The 23718-nt window shown below is 46.3% G+C and overlaps 1 protein-coding gene across 4 annotated transcripts in view; it reads right to left on the bottom strand.

Moving 5' to 3' along the window:
• Positions 1-22947, bottom strand: part of LOC130128247 (myocyte-specific enhancer factor 2D homolog) — a 32457-nt gene extending 9510 nt beyond the window's left edge. For 2 of the 4 annotated variants that reach the window (XM_056297882.1, XM_056297879.1), the window contains exons 1-7: positions 22741-22947; positions 12641-13059; positions 7176-7379; positions 6706-6843; positions 3903-4119; positions 1809-1865; positions 90-271 (exon numbers count right to left, since the gene is read on the bottom strand). In XM_056297882.1, coding sequence (XP_056153857.1) covers positions 90-271; positions 1809-1865; positions 3903-4119; positions 6706-6843; positions 7176-7379; positions 12641-12694 — 852 coding nt within the window. In that variant the 5' untranslated portion in view covers positions 12695-13059; positions 22741-22947. The remainder of the gene's footprint in view (positions 1-89; positions 272-1808; positions 1866-3902; positions 4120-6705; positions 6844-7175; positions 7380-12640; positions 13060-22740) is intronic. The other 2 variants (XM_056297881.1, XM_056297880.1) reach the window with 2 other exon arrangements.
• Positions 22948-23718: the final 771 nt, after the last annotated feature.

Below are 23718 nucleotides of genomic sequence, written 5' to 3'. Positions count from 1 at the left end.
TGCTTCTACGCCAAAGGTGAAAAATGTCAAGGGAGTCCGGTTAGGCTTGCAGGCCCTAGTTAGGACACGTTCGGCCTGGTTAAGCTCACCATCTGCATGAGGCTCTTTCCACCCTGTGAGGTGATAACCCGAAGGTCTGGCTTGCGGCTGTTGACCATCTGGGGGCTCGGAGGTGGGGGTGGAGACTTGGCCGGAACTACTTTCCCCAGACTGTTGCCGTTGGAGACGGTGAGGAGGCCTGGGGAGGCCCTAGCACTGGTATAGCCATTTGCTGCAGGCGAAAGGGGCGAGAATGAATGAAAATCATATGGAAGTTTAAACAGGTAAATAAAAACAGAAGCAAAATTACATTAGGAGGGCAGAGGAAGCATAGAAATTGTGTATATTCGAACCTGAGCAAGGACGCATTTGTCAATGGTGTAGATATCTCTTAGCACTGAATAGCATAGTAGTAGTAGATTGAATACAGATTATTAATAAATATAGTGTCAACACAATTCATTTGGGATACACCAATAATGATAATGGTACCGATAGAGCGGATACCAGACTTGAATGGAGAACTGGCATTGGATATCATTTCCACAGCAAAAAAAATCCAATACCAGAAGCCATAAGTAACATGTCATAAAAACAAAAGCAAAATGGTTTGATTTACTGCATTTATGGCATGTAAAAGCCTGTATTTCTTTAATGGTGGGGAAAAAACTGATTATATCTCAATTATGTTGTCCACTGACCTCAAACTAATGGTCTGTTCAACAAAAGCAATGGATCGGATCGGTGCTTAGTATCATCAGCCAATACATAAAAACTCATACTCGAGATTTGTTTCAGCGATGACAATGTGACATCGGTCCATTCCCAAATTTTAGGAATTGTGTTACACACTCATGCAATCTCTACCATGTTTGGAGTCACTTTGAAATTTTGCTTTACGCTGGGAATAATGGGGCTCTTGAATTGACACATAAATTTTCCACCACTGAATGGAAACAATCAGACCAACGCTGGGTCACTCAGTAGAGATGGAATGGCATCAATAAAGTACCAGTGGTGAAAAGGATTTGGCATTGTGTATTTTGGAATTCTTGTTAATTCTCATTCCCCTTCATTAAAGATATCACCAAAATATGCCAAATCCATCAACCACATCACTTAATTTTGGAGCTGGACTCTTCCACTTGAGTAATGGTGATGAGCTTTATATACGTAAAGGTCAAGGTACACTTTATCCAACATTTTCTGTTTACATATTGAACTATATATGTAGGGTAAATAATTACTTTAAAAAGAAACTGAAATGATAATTTAGAGTGTTAAGCTTCCCTTGGTTTACTGGGTGCTCACGTCCCTTGTACATACATATAAAAGTATAAAAACTGCAGAGACCATCAGATTTACTGAGTGGTTGGTGATGTAGTCTGTGATACAGGTAAAACTGGGAGAGTATGATTTGAACATGGTTAAAGATGATCCCATTGAAAAAAAATATCTTTATGTGTATAGAATTGGTATCTGTTTTCACTTTCACACAGTACTCTGGGGTTTCCACGGGAAATTCTAGGAATTCCACAATTGTCTATTGACGTCAGTGGTGGAATTCCCTGATCCCACTGGGGCCCAATCACAGATGGTGGAGGCAGTAATGGTGGAGAGAGGAGAGGAGAGGAGGGACCTTGGAGAGTATTTGGGATGGACAGTCCAATGCAGAAATGAAACCAATAGTGCTTGAAATGAAGAATGAAAATAGAAGATAATAATTAAGAAAAAGTTGAAAAGGAGGCGCAAGTACAGCAAACACTCACGGACTGGACTTGGGCATCCCCCATTCGAATTATTCAGGTCACCTCCGAGGAGAGCACCTGTTAAATCGAGATGAAAAGCAGAGTTTACTTGATGTAAATCATAGAAAATCATCACTGGACCTAACAGAGAACGAATGGGATTGCATAGTTTATAAAAGAGCAATATCAGCTCTACAAATAATTTATCTCGCACTCGAATCTGTAAAACAAGGAACCCACGGTTTGCTGAAAACTGTTAAACTATGAAATGAAGTTTTGAGCATACCTGTTACTATAAAATGTATGGTAGTCATGCATTGAAAAAAAAAAATGGGGAGAAAAACAATACAACACATCCAACACTGATTTCACCACATTAACGCAACCCCCTCGTACTTAATGACGCGATATGAATCAACAAAGGCAGAGGACATGGAATGTTTTCCTCCTATTAAAGCTCACCAAGCATGACCTGTTCAACAGGCTTCCCCTGTCCCCAAAAAAAAAAATACAATGACGGTAGAACGAGTAGGATTTGTCGGTTGTGGTTTGTAAACACGACGTTCATAATTGGCCCCGCCCTCTTGGCTCGACGACACCCGAGGTGCAACGCCCCCCGACCCCAGTTGCCAGAACACGTCCCAACGAAAACGCCACAGCGGCAGTAACTCGATACAGCAGTGGCTAAAGAGGCATATCGGATGAGCGTGAGGGAAGACATCCTCTTTAAATAATATTGCTAATAACACACTATTACTATTATTATCATTACGTAGACAGTAGTTCTATCTTTGGGTCTTTCGGAATCTGTTTTTTGTTTTCGGCACGCCTCGTTTTTCATAGCGTAACACAACGTGAAAAGACACGACACAACAACTCTAACAGTATCAGAGGGGAAACAAAAGTGAAATTATTTCAGGGGTATGAATGGCACTCTTTGCCCGGTAAAGAGATCCGAGTAAAAAAAATAATCATTAAGCATTATTTATGGAACGCAGTGGTGAATTTCAGATAACCTTTTTCCCCGATCTAGATTTATTGCCTCTTGGGAAAAAAAGCATTTCATTTAATTAAATGGCTGTAATGAAATAAACAAGAAAAAACCACCCCCCCAAATTTAACATTTCGATACCCGTCACAAAGGATTCCAAACTGCACATTCACGCCACTCCCAGATAATTAAAATCAAGTGTACGTCACAGCCGGCCCGGGTCCTTACAGTCAAACCTCGGCGGACCAGTGAGCAGATTTTTGATGTTTATTTTCCATGTTTAGATGACACGCGTTCTTAAGGAGAGACAGCTTTTCTGACCCAATCAGAAAGCCACTGTGGTATTTCGAGGCCGCGGCTGTTGTTGCTCAGGCGGGGCACGTCTTAGGGCGGGGCAAGTAAACGAAAATGTACCGAAACCGACATAAAGAACCCCTCACCGGCTTAACCTGGCTCGTGTCGGTTAATAAGTTCCCCAACGCGTGTGTTCATGAACTGCCCCTTAAAAAAAAAAAAAAATACTACATCACGTTCAGTCACGTGCCTCCGCCCCGGCCAAACGACGTCGGTCCGAGTTCGCTCAAAGCGAGCCGGCGGCAACGGATGACACGAGCGCCGACACCGAGCCAACGAATGGGCCTCAACCCGAGCAGCGGATACCTGAACAGAACGCCGCGTCCGTCGTTTGGACACACTTTTTGGCTTCAGTGAAGACGACGCACAACGAAAAGAAGTCAAAACGTAAACAACAACGCAATCACATTACCGAATATGAAGAGTGCACGGCTCCAAAAAAAACAAAGAAAGAAAAAAAGAGAGACTGACAAACGCCAAAGTGCTGCCATAAAGCAGCTGTTGCTAACACAAGCGTTTACAAATGTCATGCAATGTGCAAAGGATTCGAGAAGATGCAAATAAATAGCGGAGGCCGCTGCGTATTACATCGCGAAGGACGAGGCTCCCACAGCTGCTGTGGAGCATAGTGGGTTTGAACATCTCGTTAAAACCCTCGACCGATATAGGAGGACTGGTCGATGGTTCATTATTTGTTGCTGCTGGAAATAATGAGGCCGTGGCTTCAGCCTTAGCATATGTAGAAGAATGTCACTTGGATCTATGCTCACCTGCGCTGGCTGGTCGCTGTGGCAACCCCGGAGACACCGTATTCCTCTGAAGGGCCGGTTGCTGTGGCGACAGGAGGTGGGGATCGGAAAGCGATGATGACGTCACGTAGGAGGTGGTCACCAGGGCGTTGCCGGGGTTACTGAACTGCAGTGTATTCTGATTGGAAGCCTGGACTGTGACTGGCATGGAGAATGTAGGGGGCGGGGCTGCAGACTGCTACAGTGGGGGAGCAAGAAATCCACTTTTAGGCCAACTACTAAACCACTCCCCTGGACAATATCAATTTCAAAACAAAAGTTCCTTTTTAAACGAGAAGTCTATCAAAGTTAATCCTCTCAAAAGGTTTGCTAAGATTTCATTTCTTTTTCTCTTCATTCGGCTTAATCCATTTTACCTGTAGTCAAACAAGAATTGAGAATATATTCAAGCTCACAATGACGGGTTTTAACAGGCAATTCAAACTAACACATATCCCTAGGTGGGCTATCCCACCGCATAGAGACCTGCACAGCAAAGGCTTAATCAATTTTGGTTATGCAAACTAGACTTCAGAGTCGCCAGAAGAGTCTTGCTTAAGGACTTCTAGCTGCACTCGGCTAATAATGAGGTTTAAGATACGAAACGTAGCTCAGAGCCAGACCTCGACAAACTTGAAAAATTATCAGCAAAAAAAAACCAAAAACCTGCACAATACCAGTATAGAAGCTAAAATGAGGGATTACATGGTCCTAATATTGAGACATTCATTCTTCTTTCTTTAACAAGGGACATTATTCTGCATGATGTGGAGCCACGCCAAGACTTGCTGATGACGACAGGAGGGCTGGGTATTACAGCAGCCAAGTCCAGATGAATATGCACAGTTCTCCACATAAATATTAATCATGTCCACTTCATATTGTTGGTCAGCAAAATAAATTAAGTTCTTACAATGTTCGTAAATTAGTGAAAACCAAAAAAAGTTACCCGGATGAGCTTCTTATGACATTTCTCAAAGTTCAGACATAAATTAAAGACAACCTTTAAGCACTGACATACAAGCTTATATAAAGAACTAACGAGAAAGCTAAATTTGAGGACCCATGACCTCAGTTTTGTGCAAAGTTAATTGAAAATGTTGGATTTAGAAAAATCACGTAATACTGCAAACATACCGGGATTGTTTGGCTTACAGTAGTAAAAGGACATACTATGGCCGCTAATCGTAAAACAAATGGGCCTGTGTGAAAAAAGCAGTATTGGCCCAAGTGACCGGGCTTAAGGTACATAGTGGGTAACTGATGAACCAGAAGAAACGTAATCACCAATTGAGATTGATTCTCTGCCTTTCAGGCAAGATGTGAACCAATCCTCAATCAACACCAAGTCCTCCACCACAGCCTCCACACTTTTGGGACAGCTATGAACACAAAATTAAGGCAAAACCTAGCCAGAATTTATTTCACACCTCAACCTAAAATAAAGGAACAAAACAAAACACATTTATGTTTAAAGATGGACAGAAAGTATTAAAATTACATCTTGTTAGAATGGGACCAGCACTATATTGTCTGACTGCTCAGAAATTGGTCTTAACGTCACTTATAGTACATATACTTTACATACAACATGACACACAAAATAACAAATAAGGTGTGGGGAATAGAACATCCAATGTTGTAATTCATCACCAAATGAATTACGACAAATCACAATTTGTCATAATTCATTTGGTGATGAATATCGCATAATCACAAATCACATAAATACAATTTGTATTTATGTGATTTGTGATTATGTGTGAGATTATTGTGATTTTAATAACTATATTGTGTTTCTTTTTGCACGGTTGTTTGTTTTAATTTGTCGAGTCTGGCGTAAAGGATTTGTATCCCGTGCCAAAAAATTGAACATTAAATTTCATTAAATCATTTGGATATCCTAGACCACACAGACTTCATCAGAGCGTCACCATGGGAGCTGATTTTCCCATTTTATGACATGACGCGTTGCACTTGGCCCTTTACTGCACATACACATGGTTCGTATTGCGCTCTGCAGTTTATTGCAGCAGTCTAACCATACCAAGCATATAGTGTAGCAGTCAGATAATAATAAAAAAAAACATTCCTCTCTGCAAGGGCTGGCACAATGGTGCTGATGTTCTGAAGACTGACACCAGCGGTCGTACGGAAAGGGCCAAAGGGCTCAGCAGTCAGAACAGTCTGGGTGGAAGCTGTGTGTGGGTTGAACATGTTTTGGAAATGTCTAGACCACTGTTTTACTCCTCTGGTCACTTACTAAGAATGAATGCGGTTGATCACTAGCAGAAACCAAACGCTCTCAGCAAGTTTGGCCGATACTGGAATGGATGCCGTTCTATCCAACGATCAAGCGTTTAAAATGAATGAAACGAACAAATACTTGTCGTCCATAGATTTAAAATCGTTCTGGGCGCCATCAAAAAAAAAAACACCAGTTTACCCTTCAGTGGTCCAGGGAGTCACTGTTTGCTCACAAAAGCATGGCAGGATGTGACGGTGCCCACGTTACTGTTCAGGGTTCTGAGGTTTTTCCAGTGTATTTAAGGGAAACGCTTGAGAATTTAGGGCTCCTACTTTCTGTGTTTAGTCTGGCCCCTGTAAAACAGTCTGGCAGACTTTTACGACAGCTAGTGTTTCTCCTAATGTCCAAAATCCCAAACATAATATACATACAAATGTTTCTCCAAGAGATAGGAGTCTTTCCATAAGAAAGACAAAAAAACAAGCGGGGTTTGAAATTTTGTTTTGAAAGGGGGGGGGGCAGAGTTTAGTCACTTACTCCATAGCGTTTGAAGAGTATGTCCAGGTCGTCGGTGGTCTTGCGGTACTTGTCATCATTTAGAGGACTCTGGTCGATGGAGTCTTCCCCGTCAGGCTCTGGACTGTCGCAACCATTGAAGCCTTTCTTTCTCAAAGTCTGCGGAGGCAAGCAAACAACCGGTAAGAGGTTCGAATATTTGAATCAGAATCACAAAATGTGGTTTTAAAAAAAATAAAATAAAATCTAGCTTTCTAAAGTTATTCTGTCAAGTCTTGCATGCACATAGCCCAAAATCAAGACAATCCATAAAGTGGGCCAAATATCAAATGCAGTCTAAATTGCAATAAATTGTATTTTTTTTTTTTTTTTTAATAATTAAGAATAATATTTGCTTGTCATGCTACCGCTCTCAGAGCAAGCTGGTCACTGTCAGACTTAGCTTGGGACAGAAGTACCATTCCACCAACGGGAAACACCCCTCGGCTTACCTCAATGATGTCTGCGTTGGTCCGGCTCTCGTGAGGCTCGTTGTACTCTGTGTATTTGAGCAGGACCTTGTCCATGTCGGTGCTGGCGTACTGGAAAAGCTTGTTCGAGTGGTTGAAGATAATGAGGGCGATCTCGCAGTCGCACAACACACTCAGCTCATAAGCCTTCTTCATTAAGCCAAATTTTCGCTTGGTGAATGTCACCTGGGAGGGAGAGGATGAGAGAGAAAATTGGGGAGGGGGGGGGGGGGACAGACCAAAAGAGGTTGGGTTGAGATGAGCAAAGCACTAAACGGCTGAGAATTTGCATATGACACGTCTGGCCTTTTATCCGACCATTTCCATCACCATCTCCTTGAAGAATACAGGACAACACTCTTGGAGGTGGATAAAGATGGAGACTTGAAGCGTGAAGATGACAGTTGGGGGTTGTCTCACTAGATTGTCCTATGCCCCCCGTTAGCTTTCTTTACCCCTCTCTCTCTCTCTCTCGCAATTCGGTTTCCTCCTCAGATCCAATAAAGGGCTAATGAGATGATTATCACGTTGCTCAAGAACAGATAAAGATCTAAATATTCTTGGCGCATAATAGCTTCCTGAGATGTGCACGCAACCCTGTGGCAATGGTGTAACCCCTTATCAACTAGGCCAATGGCGCACACACACACACACACACACACACACACACACACACACACACACACACACACACACACACACACACACACGAGTAACAAATATAAAGCGGAATTGCAATTAAGAATGAGGACCTGGGCAGCTTCACTAGCACAAAGCATTATAATTTTCCCACAACCCTGAATCGGATTAGGCAGGTACAGACAACGGATGAAAGATTATTTTTGAAATGCTAAATTCACTTTTTTTTGTTAGCCGTGGTTCTTATATTCCCTTCTCTTCCTTATTCTTAATTGTCAACCCCCACTCCCCCCCAATTAGTTCACTCGATTAATTTTTTTGGGGGGGGCTTCCCCCCCCCTTTTTTCTCCCCAATTGTACTTGGCCAATTACCCTATTTTCCGAGCCGTCCTGGCCGCTGCTCCACCCCCTCTGCTGATCCGGGCGGGGAGGGCTGCAGACTACCACACGCCTCCTACCAATATATGTGGGGTCCCCAGCCGCTACTTTTCACCCGACAGTGAGGAGTTTCGCCAGGGGGACGTAGCGCGTGGGAGGATCACGCTGTTCCCCCCAGTTCCCCCCAAACGGGCGCCCCGACAGACCAGAGGAGGCGCTAGTGCAGCGACCGGAACACATACCCACAGACATGGCTAACTGTGACTGAAGGGACGCCCGACTGAGCCGGAGGCAACACATTGACTCGATTTTTGATACACGGGCTCTACATCTGACTGGATGACTGGTCAGAGGGCGTCCATTATTTCCATTTAGCTAGATCATCACCACCATCATCATCATCATCATCATCAGGTCGAGTGTCCTCGGATGAAGCTGGATACCTCAAGTTAAAACGGTCCAATCGGTCCTTACATCAATTCCTCGTTTAAAAGGTTCGAGCGCTGCATTTCAACCGCAGTCTTCAGCGCTAAACGACACGACGGGGTTTGTTTTTTTTTCTCCAGGACACCATCACAACGCTTAAACTGGCGATCAATCTTAATTAACTCTGTAGCCCTGAGAGGGTCGCATCTTTTCCTTTTTTTTTAAGTACATCCTGACTTCAGTCCAAGTGGCGTGGAGAATCTGGATCGTGTGGGCGACGGACGCCATGATCGCAAACGGCTTCCGGTGAGCGACTGTGCAACTTGTCATCTTCACAACGGTCATCAAGTAAGCCGCATTGAATTACTGACCCGGAAGGTTTTAAAAGGAGAGAGTCGAGCGTAATCAGCGGTCTGTGTTAGAGATCAGAATGAAGTTGCAGTCAAATACATAGCCTGCACACAGGAAGTTGCCTTGTTAGCATTTGAAGGCTAACAAAGTACCCAGGGTTCCCACTCTTTCCAGGAAATCACTTTCCAGGATTTTTCAAGGACATATTCAATGACTTACATACACATTTGCTGTTGCTCACAGGTCACCCAAGAGTGACGTTGTACATGTAAAAACACGGACATGCTAACAACAGGCTAACAACGCGCAAAACGTGTGGACGTCGCACAAATACCGTCTTAATCGAAGCCTCGTTTTGCTCGTTTAATAGCTGTTTTGCCTCCCAGACACAGGTGGCGCTGCAGCTGCGAGCTCGGGGTTACGTTTGAAAACGTAATCCCAGATGAGCTTTACAACATCGCAGCTTTACGACTGTATAACTTTACAATTTTCCAGGATCTCGCGACTATTTTGAGGACATCTTATAAGGTTTTGAAATTTCCAGGTGTTTTTCCACGACTGGGAAATGAGTCCAAAAATTTTTCCAGGAGGCGTAGGAACCGAGTACCCGGGTTGATGTCGCGGGGGGAGATATGGAGACAGTTTCCGCTTCGAAACCAGTAGCGCCACATTAAGTAAAGTAAAACGTCCTGGGTGCGAAACCCCAAAGCGCCAGTCTCTGGCTTTTACCACCACTCTTAAGACTGACCGCCTTTCAGTCGAAAAAGCATTGTTTTATTACCCTTTCACAACGTGCTTTCATCCAAACGGTGAAACGAGACAACGGCGACAATCACAATACCGTAAAATATTACAGTACTACTGTAAAATACCATATTATTTACTCACAGCCTCGCTAGTAGAGGCACTCTGGCAGTCCACGTGTGTCAAGTTATTTTCACCGTTTCTGTGGTGTCTGATTTTCAGATAGATTTGTGTCGTACTTTTTTTTGTTGGTTTGTTGTTCTTTTACTTTCACTTTGTAAGATTTAAAAAGGAATAACACGGCGAACGCCGTTTCAGATCGTCGTTCTATCAACGATAAAGCACGTCCGAACTAAGTCTGGATGGAGTATCTCCGTGTACTTCCCTTTTAAACAGATGTACGACATGCTTACACACACAGACACACACACAGACACGCGCAGTGACGTGTCCTGGATATGAGATCCAGCGGGCCGCAGCTGCCATGGGAGCGCTGATTGATCTGGAGCAGCTGTCCCGAGAGCGCGTGTTACTGATCCGATTGGCTCCGCGTCGGTTTCGACTCCGTGTGCCCGCCTGGCCTCAAACACAGACCTTTCCTACTTAGGCTCGAGCACGGAGCGTTAACCTTACCACGGGCTCGCTCTGTTCCCCGTGTCCCCCCCCCCCCCCCTCTGCTACCGACAGCGTCAAATCCACACCCGGTCCAAGCGGCCCGGCTACAGGACTTGACAGGTGCTACTTAAGGCATGTGCGTACGCTCGAGCGCCACTGCGGTTGCGCACTCTGGCACAAGAGAAAAGGGATTAGTCACTGAAGCACAAGAGTGTGGACGAATTGGCTTTTGATTCTCGGCACTTCCGGAGGGAAAGATCTGGTCACAAGTGCAAGAAAGACGACGAGGGGAAACTGGCTGACCGGTCTACCAGCAGGCTGTGTCCATAAGGCTTCTACAGAACGGGTCCGAACACTTTCGGTACCGCACACCGACCAGTGGTGGACACGTATACGAGGCCACTCTTCAAGGGTGGGAGGACTTAACGATGAGAAGTATCCTGCTGCAGCTGTCTCCACCGTCACGTGGCATTGAGATTTGTAAAGCGAGCACCGCGGCCATTTTTCTTTTATTGGCCATTTCCGACACATTTACTACAGACCACGTGAATGACACTGTTGAATATGATGTTCTGAAAAGGGAAAAAACGCGGCTGTTGAGCGAGTACTTCCATATCTAAAAGGCCTTGGATTGCATTCAGGTATTGATTCATGGCTTTTAGCTCAAGGTATACAACGATTCTCTTATAGGCTATGATGATGATAATAATAATCATCATCATCATCGTCACGATGGAAGCTTTTCACGAGTGGTTCCGATCCCTAACGTTGGATCGTTTCTGGTCTGTCCCCACAGCCACGAGACACTTTGAATTAAATTTCACTTCTATCAAGTGTTATTAAACTGGTTACGATACATTTCTTTTTTTTTTTTGCAAAATAGCTTTGATGACAGAGCAACCTGGCCATTAAGAGCGCCCCGTCTCCATGGCAACCTCGGCCGAGCCCTCCTCCACTCTGATTCAGAAGAATAACTTCTCCAAAACAATAAAACGACATCCTTCTGCAAAACGAAACAAAAGCTAAGTGAGATTTTTATCACATGTGTTACGTGTCAAGGCGATGTCACATACGCAGGATGTCAGCTCGGCCGACGCCTTCGGACAGGTGTAAATATGGGCCACGCCTTTTGTTTTTATGTAGCGCCACGCTAAACTGACATAATTAACATTGTGTAAGTACGACACAAAATAACAACTTATTGTTGATTTTTATAGGATAATATTATTTGAATTAGTATTATTGTATGAACTTGGTCCTTTACAAGACTTGGCACTGTATAATTTCAAGAAAAAAAAAACTGTTTGTGATAACATATCTGAGGCGAGAGCTTGAGCAAACACCTACGTGGTTATCAGCGACAACTTTGTGACGGATGTCTATTTAAAAATGACAGCGAACACGCCCGTTGGAAAAGCTGAGCGCCTATTTACCAATACGGGTCTAAAACTGAAAAAAGGGCTGCAGGTAGCTGCAGTAGGGCATCCGATATGCTCGCTCCTTCATCACAGAAAGCCGAATCGGTTCACCTGGACAACATTTAGGTCACTCATTTAAGTGACGAAGGTGACGCATACTAGAGAGCGGCGACCCAGTACGCCAATGTGTAAAGCGGCGCTTAAAGTCACCGTCCGCTTCATAGTCGCAGTCATTTTTACTGTCAGTGAGCCGTGTCGCTTCTTAAACGTGTCATTGCATTGGCTGGTGTCGCAAGATGGAGGGGGGGGGGGGAAACCACATTAGCACAGTTTTGGTTTTCGTCTTTTAATCCAGCCCAGCTGAATGGTTTATGTGGTTGCTGAAGTGTTTAGTGAGGGGGAAATGTGTTGAAATGCGTGGCGTAAGCCTCAGAAATACACCATTCAGTCAACAAGTATGTTCCTCGTTCTGAAAAGAGGGGCTAAAAACTTTCTGCGGTCCTTTCTGCAAGTGCATCACGGGAAAGGGTGAGGTTGGAAGTCAAAAGGTCATGGAATATACGTCATTTAGAAACGTTTCATAGCTCATTTCGGTGAGTTCGTGCGCTTGAATGAGTGATCAAACTTCCCCACCCTTATCAACAATACAGCGGCATAACCACCAAAACCAACGATCAGTTTCATACGCAAGTTACCGTGACAATTCACTAGAGGTAAGTTCCTTATGTTCCTGTATACTCACAAGTTGGTTAAATAATGTACTGAGGAAGATTATTTTAGTGTTTTGGAGTTGTTCATTGGAAGAAGAAGAAGAAAAAAAAAACCCACAAAAAAGGGAGAAAAAAAAAACTAGACTGGATTTAAACAAAATCTCACCTGTTTGTTCCTTTCGTCGGTGATCCGTTGGATCTGAATCTTTTTCCTCCCCATGATTCCTTGCAGTGGCGGAGATGGACGTCCAGGTCAGTCAAGTAGAGAAATGCCTCTGAGAGGGGGGGGGAAGGGTGGGCGGCCTACTACGTCTAACTGGTGCACAGAAATACTCAGACACAGTCATGCATGCCAAAGTTAACACACACACACATTTCTCTGCCCTGGCTCAGTGGGGTGCAGCCAGGGAGGTGACACCCTTGCCGGTAGGCAGCGAGAGGCGGCGGCGGGTGGGCACTGCAGAGAGGTGCGAGGACGTAGAGCAGGGGGGGGGTCTTTAGTTCATCGTTTGCTCAATAGGGACAAAAAAAAAAGGTGGCCGGCTTCCTTGCTGTTGCCGTGGTGAGGACGACGTCACTCTTCTCCTATGTGATAGAGAGAGAGAGAGAGAGAGAGAGAGAGAGAGAGGGGGGAGGTTATTACAACATTCCTTGTGTACATAATCCATCATCACAAATCAACTGAAGACTAAGATGAATCTTTGTGTGTCTAATATGTATATATATATGTATATATAGTTGTGTGTGTGTGTGTGTGTGTTGAGTACGAGTGTGTTAGATTTGTATTAATTAGATGACGTGGAAGATGCATTAACAACTCAGCAACTGGGCGTAGCGGTCTATTCCGTTGCCTACCAACACGGGGATCGCCGGTTCGAATCCCCGTGTTACCTCCGGCTCGGTCGGGCGTCCCTACAGACACAATTGGCCGTGTCTGCGGGTGGGACGCCGGATGTGGCCATGTGTCCCGGTCGCTGCACTAGCGCCTCCTCGGGTTGGTCGGGGCGCCTGTTCGGGGAGGGAGGGTGGGAGGGATGGCGTGATCCTCCCACGCGCTACGCCCCCCTGGCGAAACTCCTCACTGTCAGCTGAAAGGAAGCGGCTGGCGACTCCACACGTGTCGGATGAGGCATGTGGTAGTCTGCAGCCCTCCCCGGATCGGCAGAGGGGGGGGGGGGTGGAGCGGTGACTGGGACGGCTCGGGAAGAGTGGGGCAATTGGCCAAATACAATTGGGGAGAACAAGGGCGGGGGAAAAAAATACAAAATAAATAGATAAAAAAACAAATCAGCGATCCGTCAGACTCCTCTAGTTTTAAAGGAATTTACAAAGAGAGAACACGGGCGTCGTACTTGTGAACGGAATGAGCGGCAGAAGTTCTTCGGGCGCGATCGCTCGAGAGCGACGGGAGTGGCGATGGTGTTAGATGAGGCAATTGCGCCGCTCACGTACACGCGGACAAAAACACACCCCAGGGTTTCCTTCAGAACACCACGCGATACCGTCAACCTATCCCAGTCAAACCCTGAGAGCTTGACTTGCCATCGGCGTTATCACGACATCTGAGGGTGTGTCGTACTTTTAGAGCCAGGTGACCGGGGGTTGAGAAAGCACATTCGGTTTCTACTTCATCTTATTTTCGTTGCCAAAGACCAAACCGTGGCCCTCAGTCTGACATCTTCAGCCGAGGCTGTCCTTCACACAACCACCGAATACAACCGAAATAAGATTTTTTCTAGAACGAATTCGTGCCAGTCCCCAAACCTACGTCTAGTACAGTCCAGTTCTGGTTATGTGAGCATAAGCGACGTTTCAAAAAGCTGAGAACTGGAGGACTAAGACTTTAAACTGAGTCATTGGGACGCACGAGCCAACGGTCCACATGCTGTCTGTCCCACACGCATGACGCAGCAGACCAGTCCAAGACAACTCTGACCGAGAATTTTGGTCATGTGGGGAGAGAAAGAGACGGAGAGAGAGAAAAAAAAACCCTCAGTGCCATTTCCTTTTGCAGGAAAATCAGAACCGTACAGCTCACAATGTGCAGGATGTTAGAGAATGGACCTTACTATTGGCAGCTGGGGGAAACTTGATAACAGCTAGGCCTGACTCTTTGACAAAAGGAAAACCCAAGGTCTGCTTTTGTGTGTCAACTGGTGTCTTTCAGGCATTACTGGTCCATTATAGGTCCGCTCCTGTTTACACGCTTCCCCCTCGGTAACACCACACGCCTCATCACGGTCTCCGCTGCCACTTCCACGCCGACAACATCGAGCTCTACATCTCCACTAAATCCGTCCATGACCACGACAACTTACTCCAGAGACCAGCTGTCTCACCGAAATCAATCCGTGGCTGCAAGCCGACTTCCTCAAACTAAATTGTGATAAATCCGACGTGATTATCGCCAGTCCCGGATCCCTTAACGAAACCACTCACAACTTCTGCCTTACCATGGATAACTCCGCTCTGTCCAAAGTCCTAAACGAAGCTCCAGTACATCCAGAACGCTACTGCCCGCCTGTTCACCCACTCCCGCCACCACATCACCCGTCCTCCGGAACCTCCAATGTCTATCCTGTCCCACAACAGATCCAGTTCAAAGTCCTTCTCCTCACTCACAAAGCCCTCCATAATCAGGCGCCCCCTCCTACCTCACCGACCTGCTCCACTACCGTACTCCTCCCCGCAGCTTTCACGCCTCCGATGCCAACCTCCTGTCTCCACCACACAAGACCATGCACCGGACGTGGGGTGACACAGCCTTCTCCATAGCTGCCCCCTCCTTCTGGAACCCCCCCCCCCTAAATATATCAGAGACTGCACCGATCCCTCCATATTCAAATCACTAATCCGAGCTCACCTCTTCAGAATTGCTCTTAATGTACGATTAATGTGTGATTTATGCTTTTGGTGTGTTGCGTTTATGTAGGGCTGCCCTGAATACCAGTTTTTGGGTTCTGGAAGCAATCAACAGTGAAGTCGAAGCTTCGGGGGGGGGGGGGGGGGTATGATCTGGAAAGGACTCAACCAGAAGTTTCTCCATTCTTGGTTGAGATGGACGGCATAGCGTTGCAACACGTCTCCACTAATTAAAGGCATTCATTTTTAAGGATTCTTTTATTCTATAGTATTATTGTTTGTATTGTTATTTGTTAATAAAAAACATTTCCATAAAGGTTTGGTGTTTTATGCAAGCCTACTAATAACATCTTGGTATGATCTTTGCCTCAATCATGACTCAATTTTGTATAATTATTTATCCTTTGTTTTGCTTTTTGGTTCATTTATTTATTGTCATTCGTTTGGGCTTTTCATTTTTATTTCCCTTTGATGTGAAGTAGTTTATAACTGTGGTTTTGAAAAGAGCCCAATAAGGAGGAGATCCATCTATTAAACTGAAATTTGCAGATGACCCAACAATTATCGGCCTCATCCGGAACGGTGGTGAGTCTGGATACAAGATGGGAGGTTGAACAGCCGGCCCTCTGTTGTGGTCATAACAACCTGGAGCTGAACATGCTCAAAACTGTGGAGGTGACATTGGACCTCTCACCATACTCAACAGCACTGTGTCTGCTGTGGAAACCTTCAGGTTTCTGGAATCCACAGTCTCCCAGGACCTCGCAGACACAACCATCAAACAGGCCCATCAGGATGTACTTTCTCCATCAGCTCAGGAAGTTCAACCTGTCTCAGGAGCTGCTTATTCGGTTCTACTCTGCAGTAATCCAGTCTTTCCTTTGCAATCCATCACCATCTGGTTTGTCTCTGCCACTTAACAGGACAGGGACAGACTACAACGGATAGTCAGGACCGCGAAGAAAATCACTGGTGCCAACCTGGCCTCCATTAAAGACTTGTATGTCTCCAGATTTAGGAAATGGGCAGGCAACATCACTGCAGACCCATCACACCCTGGCCACAACCTGTACCAACTCCTCACCTCCGGTAGGCGCTACAGAGCACTGTACCCCAAAACACCCAGACACAAGAACAGTTTCTTTCCGCAGGCCGTCATTCTGATGAACACTAAAACAGTCATATAGAGTCAGAAACAATCTCCATGCAATATACCTGTAACACCGAACAGCAACTGTACCCACAAATGCTCGATTACATAGCCTATAGTTTAAACAGTTTTAACATATCATCATCGTCAAAAATAAATCTCAGCACACTGTATTTACTGTATACATGCATACTCTGTCATGTCCACCTACCTAAATAATCCCCCCCCCAAATTAATTTGGCCAATTACCCCACCCTTCCAAACCGTCCTGGTTGCTGCTCCACTCCCTCTTGCCGACCCGGGGAGGGCTGCAGACTACCACATGCCTCCTCCCATACATGTGGAGTCGCCAGCTGCTTCTTTTTACCTCACAGTGAGGAGTTTCACCAGGGGGACGTAGCGCATGGGAGGATCACGCTATTCCCCCCTGTTCCCATCCCTCCAACAGGTGCCCCGACCGTCCAGAGGAGGCGCTAGTGCAGCAACCAGGACACATACCCACATCCGGCTCCCCACTCGCAGACACGGCCAATTGTGTCTGTAGGGACGCCCGAACAAGCCGGAGGTAACGCGGGGATTCGAACCGGCGATCCCCGTGTTGGTAGGCAACGGAACAGACCGCCACACCACCCGGATACCCATCTTCAAAAAATTCTGATGATACATTTACATATAGGGCTGGGCAACACTGACAAAACCAAATATCACAATATTTTTGACTGGATACCTCAATATGGTAAATACGGCAATATTCTGGGGTGACTAATGGCACACTCATAAGATATTTTCACACAAGAAATTCTGAGAAATTATCATTAGTAATGTGGATATATGATGACCAAGCAGGCAGAGATAGTCACTGTTCATTTTACTCAGTTGAAACAGTCCAGTAAGTTGATAAAACTGTATGACTTGACTGTAATGCAGCACAAAAGACGAGGGAATGACAACATTTAAATTATATCACCATATTACTATAACCGAATTCCCCGATGATATTTAACCTCCTATCACCATATCCACATTATATTTACAAAGATAGATAAATGATCTAGTCTTATTACAACCTCCGAACGGTAAACATTACTCAGTGCTCCCACTGTCTGAAATGTGTCCTTACATCAAGTACACAGGTTGAAATATGAACTGGTCTAGAAGGCCAACCAGCCCTGGAACTGGAACTGGAATGGTGACCTGTAAACTGACTCCCCACCAAAATTTACCCTGGTCCCCCACCTCTGTCTTAGGACCTCAAGAAACTGAAAGACCTGATAACACCAAAGATTACCCACTATCAAAAAACTCAGTAATGTTCAACAAAACTACTTCTAATTATCTGTAAAAAAAATATATATAACAACTATCACCAACACCCATCACCGAAATGAAACGTGAAATACCACAGTTTCTGCACTTGATCAGATCCATTCCACACTCACAAGCCAGAGTTTATCACGTTTTAAGATTCAACGTTACTAAAACTTCTGGCCCTTTCTTTCAGATTAAGTCACTGCTGTGCCTGTTAGGTTAAGACACTTTCCCTGGCCAGTCTGGGACCCTCCAGGTCCACGCTTTTCTTCAGGATCTTTAAGGAGCCATGTGGACAATATGCAGACCAGTGTCAGTGGAGTGCAGTTGGGTTTTTGATGATCCCGGCTACATTTCAGCACCCTCAGACGGCGGGCGACTTGAAAATCTGCTGCTAATGTGGCTCAGCTCAGTAAAGGTCAAAAACGAAAACCATAAAATGAGAAATTCAAAACCCCGAGTTCACTACAGAGTCATGTACTGGACTAGCGCATTGACTTAGGACAGAAAAATGCTTCAGGCGGTTAAAAAAAAAAAAAATTGCTTGGCAGCCCATCATGAATTTTGTTATCAGAGGTTCAGGTACAGTAAAAGATAAATCCAAAGGTTTTCCGTTTCATCTTTCGAAGTAGGAAGAGCTCAGCCGGCAAATTTACCGCACACCCAGACTTAACATCTGTGCAAAAACTAGATTTTTTTTGGGAGTGGGAACTGCTGTTGGATGTTTGTACAGCGGTTCTCCTCCTACGTGGGCCATGGTGCATAAACTATCTTATCATTGTGCCAATTAAAATCAAAGTGAAGTCCAAGACTTTGCAGGCCTGTAGTGATTTCCATTATCGCACAACATTACATGTGCTCAGGCGACCGCTTCGTGTGGACTAGACTTGAGCAATAACACGACAATCTAACAAAGGGGAAGAGTGTGCAGATGCTGCCATCTTTATTGGGCAAAAATGGCGCTTCCTATGTTTCCTACCACCCGACCCAGAGCGGTCCCGAACGTCACAGGTTACAACACAAATCGTTAACACAACAGAAAACCCACAGGCTCTGAACTATTACCACAACATGTAAGAATACCTCAGCGCCAGAGGCGAACATGAGAAAGATAATTCTGTCTTGACCACTTCCCCAACTTTGTCTCAGACAGACTATGATTTTAGCTTTGATTTGCTGTGAATTGAGCAGAATGGGGCAACACTGCAAGGCTTCTGCATAGCCCTCCTCTGCCAACTGCCCTCTGCATGGCTGCCCCCTCATTACTGTAATTGACACGTTCATCCCTCCTCTTCCCCTCAAGGCGCTGATGGTTCAATTAGGAGCTGGCTGGAGGACTGATTGGGGGCCGAGATAATGAGGTCGCCGCTTGGCTCGAACTGAACCCTGTACCCAGCCGAACCCGACTCACTCTGCGATACATACGGGCGCGGAGGGGGGCGAAAGAGGTAGAAAACGTGCCGTCTTCCGTCAAAAGAAACCACGGACGGCTCAAGACAGAAAGGTGCAAAAATAAATGACGCCGGGGCTCCACCAAGTTTGCCTCATTAGCCGTGAAGTGGTTCTGTCATCTTGTCATTATCAAAAAAAAAAAAAAAAAAAGGCCAGCTATTGCATCACTTGGTTTTGCTCCCATGAATATTCCTCTGATGAGGAGATGAGAAGGACAATCAAGCTCAGGGTAGGCATCTGTCCATTTCAGAGTAGTGTAATTAGTAGCAGTGACCTTTAGCGGATTATGCATTGGCCAATGAAACGTGCCAAAGCCCTGAGATGAATAGTGGGCGCCTCGAACCTGGGAGACGATGCGGTTTGCCCTTCCACCGCTCTCAGACGAGGGTCTGAGATGGTCACGACCGCTCAGTCTCAACCGTCCAAAGATGGAGAGGGTTGAACTGAAGGCAGTGCTGCGTCTTGTGACTTCACACACACAGGCAAAAAAAAAAAAAAGAAGAAGTAACTTCTCCATGACAACACAAAGGGAAGGGGAGAGGCAAAACTGATTATGTTTCTTTGTAACCTAGCAGCACGCATGAGAATTTATTTTTCTTGAGGAATATTTTCTAATTGTGTCACCTTTAACCATTAACTTACTAGACCAGACCAAGGGCCAACTCACGGCACAGAAATTACATCACTTTTACTGTTAGGCCTTTTTGCATTCTGTGAAACGTTAGTAACACATGAACTGCGCCACAGTGACGTCACAGATTACGCAAAATATCACTGGGTAGACTAACGCAACACAATTTGACTGTTAACAGATACACCATCGCTAAGCCAATTATTCATCTGCATGAAACCACGTTAAAATAAAGAGTCTTTGGGATATCACTCTTTCCGTTTAACTAAAACCAAGTCCAAACCTGCAGAAAGTACCTAAATCGTTTTTCCGCATCCAGAGAGGATGGTTTTCTAGTCACACAAGCCAACATGCACCAAGTACTATTTCATCAATCACGTCGGGCATTTGGCGAACGCATCAATTAACCACGACCGAGCAGGTAGATTCCGGTTTTCGCTCAAAAGGAATCCGGTGGGAGTACCAGCTTGCGACCTGATTATAACACACCACGCTAGCAAATCGTCCGACTTCGGATCGCTCGGCTTGACACAAGAGGCGTCTAAATTGTTTTCCAAGGATTTTGATGCACTTGTGTCGCCATGGGAAATACATTTTCCTGCGGCGACATATTAAGTTTATCTTATTTTGTGTCTGCTGAATAATCCCTAGATGAATATGAGTATGTATTAACTTTTGACTAGAACCCCCCCTCCCCCCCAGTCGCTTTCTACTCAACAGTGGAAGAATGGGAAACAAATAGCTGCCGGTGTTGAGGGGTTTCAAATGATGGGTAAGAAACTCAGTTTACAGGCGCCACTGGAACATTTTGACAAACACAGATAGGAGTCACATTCACACCAATACTGATGCTGCGCTGGAGATGATATTATTCTGTGTACACCGCAAGAAATTTTAATTTGCTTCCTTTTGCCATAATTCAGAGCAGACGCTTAATATACACTCTTGAAAAAAAGGAATACACACCATGCACGATGCTTCCGTGACTTATCTGAATTGAGAAATAGCAATTAAACGTCACAGACCTATAATGGTGTCAATAAATGTCTGAGGAATCTGAGGTAACCTCGTTCAGGCATTGTTGCCGGGGACTTTGAGAAATCCCGTTTAATTCTGCTCATCTTGGCAACCTTCCAAAGCCTTTTCAGCTTTAAGTCCTAGACCATAAGAGTGGGACTTGCAGTGCCAAGGTTGTTTTAACTGCTAAAACAACACGGGGGTCATTGACGATTGCAAGGTCTTAATGCTAATCCAAGGGCAGCTAGAGTCTTCGTGCTACTGGCGGTCTTCAGAGAGAAGCCCAAGCTCATAAAGCATCCACAATGCAAATTGGGAATAGAAATTGGTCATTTTGGGTTTTGAAGGGAGCAGCTGAATTTGTCCCCCCCCCCCTTACATCAGACTACAACCCATAAACAAAAACACAGCATAGTGTAGGTGGGCATTTGAATAAAGAAGCTGTTATTCCAAAACCCCCCATCATTTTGGAGACAACGTTATGCTCCCCTTTCAGCAAAATGGCCCGCGTGCCTTGCAGCCAACTACTGCGACTTATACATCCATAAAAGATGGGACCGCGCTACCTAGCAGTGTGGAGATGACTCCATCAGCAGTGGGTGGGGGGGGGGGTTACTATGGTGCATCGCACTGTCAAACTGGCCTACTTCCAGCCCAACAGCTTTGGTATCCCCCTTGGGATACCGCAGAAAACCAGAGCTGCCAATTTCCAGAGCACATGACACCAAAATCATAACGTCCCATGCTGAAACCCTAATCAGCGCCTCGCGCATGCTGTGCGTGTGGCCGACCGAGGTTACTCTTACAGTTGAAGGTTAAGAGGAGTATTTGGCTGCAGGTATTATTGCCGGGCCATTCAGGTGCCCCCCCCCCCCCTCATCCGAGCTCCAGAACCTGATGTTTCACAAAAACGAACCGGGGCAACATCCGGTGTGCCGAATGGGTCCTCAAGGTTAGACCCAAAAAAAAAAAAAAACTATCCCAAAGCCAATTTTCTTCAAGACATGGCGTCCCATGGCCTCAAACCAGTGCAAGAAAATAGTCCCCGTGGCGATACCGATTCCACGGCAGGGCGCTTTTCACTCCACGCTGTACTTAAACAGCTACTGGGGAGGGGGGGAGGTGGAGGAGGAGGTGGGGGCAGCTTTGAACAATAGCTCCCTTTTATTTACGTAGCCTACATCATTTCATCCGGCAAACGGACCGTGGCGGATCCGAACAAGAAAGTCCACTCGAAGCAGGGGGGGGGGGAAGGGGGGGAGGGTGATCATTTTAACAGGCGACGTGCCGGACCCTCGTTACAAAGTAGCGGAGTCCGGAGCGATGCGGTAACGTCAGAGTCGCGAAGGCGAAGTAGGCCCGCGCGCTCGCGCTCGCGGCGGGCAGGTAAATAATCCGATTTGACAGGTTGGAAGCGGCCGGGGGCCTTTTTTTGTTGTCCCCCCCCCCCCTGGCAAAGGCGGGTTTGTGATCGGATAAAATCCACACTAAAACCCCCAGCGTGTCCTTGCGGGTGGTGGGTGGTGGAAGACACGGGCTACTCGACTTACACAGGGCCCATTTCACGACGTCTAACGAACCCGACCGACAGCCATTACCTTCCTCGCGCTTCTCTTCGTAAACCAGCTGGCGGCCGCGAGCTCCCGTCAGTTTAGCGGTCGTCAACGCTAGGGTTGAAGCGCGCGCGTTTGGGGGGGGGGGTTCCGTAACGAGAGGAGGGGGGGGGGACGCCGAAACGAAGAGTTGGTTTCGTTAAAGCCAAATTAAGAACCGAGCGGAGCCGTTCGGGCTTTCCCCTGCGCGAGAAAACAAGAGACGCAGGAAGGAAACGTATGATTCCACTTACCACCACCACCCCCACCACCCCGGTCCAAAGCAGCGGGCTAGGCGTACCGGGCGCTCGAACCCGGAGACGGGGCCCACTTCTGTCGGAACGCACGCTAAGGGAAACTTCGGCGACGTCTCCGTTGACGTAAAATCCAGCGGGGGTTCGTGTGTATTCCGCTTAACGTGGAGCGGGGAGAGCTACACCGTCCGCCCGGGCGACGCAGCGTAGACCAAGCGCACGGGGCCTACGTCAGCGGCTGCGAGCGCATGATCGACCTGTCGCCAAGCCAGTGAGGGGCCGACTCTCAGCCGGCTGAGCCAATGGCGGGGGGGCGACTCGCCGAGGTGGGCCGGTCCTCGCGAGAGGACATAACGGAGGTGACGGCCATGTTCTGCAATGGTGTTTTGGTATCCCTCCGCCTCAGTATTTACCTTTTGCATGATTTTGCATGTGAGGAGGGGAGGGGGGGGCAGAAATGTCAGCGTAGACCGACTGTGGCACAACCTCCACGCTTGTGGGGAAGGGACCCGTTAGGCCGTTTCTCGTACGTCTGCGATCAACAAACCCGAGGAACGACAGCACACTGCTCAATTTCGGGTGAGGGGGGGAGGGGATGGGGGAGGGAGGGGGAGCAAATGCAAACTTTTGAAGTGTAAAACTGCTCGCTGCCTCACCATTGTTTTTGTTTTTTTAACATTTTTTTACGACAGACGGAAAGGGGCGCGCGCAGGCTATAAATCGAAAGTATGATTTATCCTTCTGTGAACCCTCCACCGGTTCCTAAACCTGGAAAGTGGGGGCAGTTTTTGCACATTGAAAGGCACATGGGGGAGCTCGCCCAAAACGTCCAAAAAAAAAAAACAACCTTTGAGGATCCTTGCTGTTTTGTTTTTTTTGCGACACCATTATTCATTTCAGCATCCCCATCACCATCTTAGAGGAATATTTGTCGTGCATTGTGCTCTTAGAGACCTCCCCCCCCCCCATCATCAGGCA

This window comes from Lampris incognitus, chromosome 18 (assembly GCF_029633865.1).
Source record: "Lampris incognitus isolate fLamInc1 chromosome 18, fLamInc1.hap2, whole genome shotgun sequence".
Lineage (NCBI taxonomy): Eukaryota > Metazoa > Chordata > Actinopteri > Lampriformes > Lampridae > Lampris > Lampris incognitus.
The sequence above is the reverse complement of the archived record's forward strand: the minus strand, read 5'-3'. Positions and strand labels throughout refer to the sequence as shown.